This window comes from Brassica napus (assembly GCF_020379485.1).
Source record: "Brassica napus cultivar Da-Ae chromosome A8 unlocalized genomic scaffold, Da-Ae chrA08_Random_12, whole genome shotgun sequence".
Lineage (NCBI taxonomy): Eukaryota > Viridiplantae > Streptophyta > Magnoliopsida > Brassicales > Brassicaceae > Brassica > Brassica napus.
Window position 1 is genome coordinate 3,607 of NW_026014087.1, and position 5,060 is coordinate 8,666.

A 5,060-nucleotide genomic window follows, 5' to 3' on the forward strand; every position below is an offset into this window, starting at 1 on the left:
AAAATATAAAAATATTGTTTTAATGCATAGTTGCATCATTCACTAACATATGATGAAGGTCAAAGAGGTTTGGAACCTTTGTTGTCTCCGTTTTTCTAGAGAGTAGTGATTTTATAGTGGTTAGTCCACCAATTTAGGGAGTGTTATGAAGTTTTGCTGAATAAATTGATAAGAAATTAAAACGATGCTCATGTACCATGAAAGTGAGTTTAATGTACATTAATACAAATGTAAAATATGTTTAGAAATTTTAAAACAACACTAAAGACCGTTGGCTTCAATATATAGAGCATTTACCGAAGATTAACTTCTATGGGTTAACACATAGATTTTAAAAAAAATTCAAAAATATGAAAATATTTTTAATGCATATTTGCATCATTCACTAACATATGATGAAGTTCAAAGTAGTTTGGAACTTTGTTGTCTCTGTTTCTCTATAAAATAACGATTTTATAGTGGTTAATCCACCAATTTATGGATTATTACGAAATTTTACTAAATTAATTGACTAAAAATTAAAACGATGCCCGTGTAGTCATGTACAATGAAAGAGAGTTTAATATACATTAATACAAATATAGAATGAATTTAGAAATTTTAAAACATCACTAAAGATTATATGCTTCAATATATAGAACATTTACCGAAAAATTAAATATTTTTGTAGGAGGTTTTTAACACATAGATTTTGAGAAAAATTCAAAACTAAATATACGCATGTAAAATCTCACATACTGTATATGGTGGCATATATTTCACGTAAATTATAAACATGCATGCATGTGTTTAACGAGTTTCATTATATTTACGTTCTCCTCTCCAACCGCTCCTCCGACCGCCGCCTCTCAAAGTATCAACTACTCCACACTATCAGTACCCACAAGGCCACAAAGGAGCTGACGACAACGCCTTCAACAGCGCTTACCATCGCGAAGACACGAACAACAACAACACAACAACAAAATCGGTGTCTCGCTCTCAAAACGAACATTACCACGCTTGGACCGCTAGTCCTACCAATGTCCGAACAACTTCTAACTTTTGCGACACTCGCGGCTCGAAGAGTGTTTAAAGTCAACAGAATCAAGCCTTATGTTTCTGACATCAAGCTAGCTCTCGAGCATTTTTGCATCCACGCAGGAGGAAGAGCGGTGCTCGATGAGATTCAGAAAAATTTGGATCTTTCCGAGTGGCAGATGGAGCCATCGAGGATGACTTTGAACAGGTTTGGGAACACTTCGAGTAGCTCGGTTTGGTATGAGCTTGGTTATAGTGAAGCTAAAGGAAGGATTAAGAGAGGAGGTAAGACTTGGCAGATTGGTTTTGGGTCAGGTTTCAAGTGTAATAGTGCGGTTTGTAGAGCTTTGAGAAGTATTGATCCCTCCAAGGAGAAGACTAATAATCCATGGATCGATGAGATTCATGAGTTTCCCGTTACGGTTCCGAGGATATCGTCATCCTCGTCGGAATCTCGATCGGTAAAAGCTTCATGTGTGTTAAAAGGGCATTACGTTCAGACCGAAACGTCATTTGTTATTACACATCAAGAGAGAGTATACTATTAATGTACCGAAAACCTACAATGTTTGAAAAAGTAATTTTTTGGAGAATAATTACGTCAACATTTTATCTTATTTGAACCCTTAACCGTATGAATATATACATACCCCCCACCCACCCACCCACATCGGAATGTACTATGGATCGAAGACGATTCTCTGCTCGATCAACTCTTTTACTTTCTTCTCTTCCCCTTCTTCCACTTCGTCTCCTTTTCCGTCTTCTATTTGTTCCTGCAAGCAAAACGCACCGAAGCAGAGGTCATGTCAAAACTTGGATAGGCTAATAAGTTTCATATATTGAATTAACACAATTTGTTTCGATGGTACTTACTTCAACTTGGTGTGGTACTGGGAATAAGTTGATGGCGTCCGGATTAAAACTGAATCCGCTGCGAACAATGAGAAAGGTTAAAGAGGAATGAGATGGGTGTTCTTCTTTTATATAGTGATGAAAGAGTGTTACCATCGGGATAAAGCTAGTTGCCAGACGTATGGAATGAAGAACTCTTCTGGGTGACTCTCTTGTTCATACGAGAAGTGTAGTTGAGTAAACATCTGCATTCATAATAGTGAACAATGAGCTTTAAGAATTGTAGTGAAAAGAATACTATATCAGTGACATATGCAAGTGTTAACAGAGTTTGTTTACCTTCATGCCTTCGCCTCGCCAAGACCGACAATTGTCGATGATGAACTGAAGAACTTTCTGCACTGACCATTCTCGATCCGATCTTTGAGTGTCCATGCGGCTATTGAAAAAGTCTAACACCTAAATAGATAAAATGATAATTTGGTTAAGCAAGTGAGAGACAGATGGATCAATCAGATACTCTGTTCTATCTAAAGTTATAAGAATTTAAAGCTTATGGGTTTGTTTGTACGGTGTAAATATTTTCGACTAGCTCATGAAATCGCGGATGATTCTTGAAAGGTTGGAACACTTCCTGCCGATGCATGATTGCATAGACAATCTGCATAAACCAGAAACAGAAACTGATTCAGAGAATGTAGTATGGAAAAAGAACATATGATTCATGCTGCTAAGTAAAAAATTGACATTGTGATACCTCGGGATTCCTAGGCAACGCGTACGTCAAAATTGCATTTAATATATCAAGGACAAGTCTCAAGAAATCAGTAAAGATTTGCAACTCTGCTGCCTGCAAGTTGGCAAAAATACAATTTACAAATATAAACCACAAGGATAACAATGATTCACTGCAATGTATTGTGTGCCTGAACTAACTATGCCTTACCAGATCTTCTGAAACGCTATCATCCTCTCCTGACAAGCTTATTTTGATACTTTGCAGCTTATCACCTGTCAAGTCTGATAACTTGTTATACCTGTTAATTAAAAAATCATGGTCAGTTCTAAAGGATCCATGATGAGCATCGTTCTGTACAAGACGAATATATAAAATATGAAAAGTCATAAGGACGAGGAATTAGTTGCATACTTTCGAGAAAGCATGTAGAAGAGACTGACAAGCCTCTGTGAAGCATATGCACTAAGATGATGGGCATGAGGTGCCATGTTAGCCAAGGTTGCAAGGCATGTGGTCTGCAGATACACATCCTGTAAACCCCCAAGAAACAAAAATTTGTCACAACATGCACCACAATCCAAATTTTCCAAACAAATGGCCTTCTATACATAATGCATAACACCACCAAGCCTAAACGGAAAGTAATTTATATCTTCGGTGCTCATTTTATGATGCATCTCCAAATAAGTTGCAGGTTCCAGTTTGATACATGCCTATCAACTTGATCACACTCTTATAAGGTTTGAACCTACCCGAACGGTTAAACAATTAAGTACAAATTGAAACAGTTGTCGTTGCTAATACATGAATGTAAAGCTATACCCGCAGTTTAGAAAGGTTGTGCTGCACTGTTCTGATGAGAATAATGACCATTAAGGAACCAAGAGACGTCTGATGAAGGAGATGCTCCTTGTACCATGGAACGCTAGGAAGTATCTATTCAAATGAAACGTGATCAGAAAAGATACGAAGTTGAGAAATATCATTCCAATCCTACAACAGATAACAACACATACCATCTTGTGAATGCTTGAGTTAAATGATGAATCCTGGCTAAGTATGAGAAGTACAATTAGCATCATGTATATTTGATTGGATGATGTTCTCCTCGAAGCGTTATACAGCGTTTCCAGAATGGGCATCAACTGTCCATCAAAATACATATTTTTATACCATAGATCACTAATATGAAACCACAAGGACTTTACTTCAACACATGAAACAATATCGAAGTATGAATTTCTACTTTTGAGGATAATGGAACAAAATAAATGAAACAGAAAAATACTGGAGTTTATGAATCATACCATAGTATCCATATCAGTTCGCACCAAAACATACTCCTTGAAGTAGGAGTTCCCTTGCAACAATGAGTAGAGGAGCAAGACAGCTCCCTCATCAGACAAACACCTATATTGCCAGATTGCGTTATTACCCATTAGCAAAGAACTTATTGAATAAAGACTTCTTATACAGGATAAATCTCTATGAAAACAACAGGTTACAGTAGAGAAAAACCTCAAGAAAATACAATTTTTTAAGAAGAGAATACAACTTACATGCAAAGAGTATCAAATAACGAAGCAAATGGTATCCGAACATGTGGACCAGAGTAGGCATTTCCCTCCAAATCTGAGCGGTCAACTGCAACCAAGGTAACAGTTTAGACATACACATGTGACTCACCCTAGTCAGAAAGATGAAGAACAAAAAACTCACATTCTACATCTCTAGCATTTGCCAGAGCCTTGGTAAAAGTATTGCCAGAGGAAAATACATGAACTTTAGAGACTGATTCTGAAGTAGCACTGTCATCACTTTTATCCGTCATGGACTCATCACTCAAGATCGACTTCTGGTAGTGAATGAGGATAAGCAAAACATGAAGGCTGGACTCTGCTAGTGGATATTTAGATCCGTCACCAGTATTATTTACAAGATAGTTCAAAGGCAAGAGCACAAATGTCGCTGCATGTGCAAAAGAAAAGTGTTCATGAATATATATAATGATTCAAAAATCTAAGCAGGAAAACATAATGAACGGAAAGCAGTAGTAGAAAAGGGTCAACGTGGACGAGAATAAGACAAACATAATGAAATGAAGTAACACGAACACCTACCAGCTGCAGAACCAACTCTTTCCAAGATGCCTGGTGAATCTCCATCAGAATATAAATAGGTTTTTGCATTCGGAGTATGGTTTCGGGAAATATAATTAAGTAGCAACCTTCTCACAGCCATACAAACTATAGACTTTTCCTAAAAATGATGAAGCAAAAGAAAGAACGTAAATTGGTAGGGGCCCAAAACCTATGCAAACGATGGGAAAACTAATGAAGATGTTACCTGAGCCATTGCTGCATCAGAAAAGGGTTGGCATCTTTTGGTCCAGGTGATGGTCCGGAGAGAAGCTGATTCGGACATTGCCAACAACCATGAAGTGAGA

At 37.3% G+C, this 5,060-nt stretch overlaps 1 protein-coding gene and 1 pseudogene across 1 annotated transcript; one reads left to right on the top strand and one right to left on the bottom strand.

Annotated features, from left to right (window-relative positions):
- The first annotated feature begins 779 nt into the window (after positions 1-779).
- Positions 780-1,568, top strand: LOC125594484 (3-ketoacyl-CoA synthase 2-like). The gene has a single exon (XM_048770680.1). It carries the CDS (start codon positions 780-782, stop codon positions 1,566-1,568), a length of 789 nt encoding a protein of 262 aa, XP_048626637.1.
- On the bottom strand, positions 1,516-5,037 carry LOC125594485 (annotated as a pseudogene).
- Between the last annotated feature and the right edge of the window lie 23 nt (positions 5,038-5,060).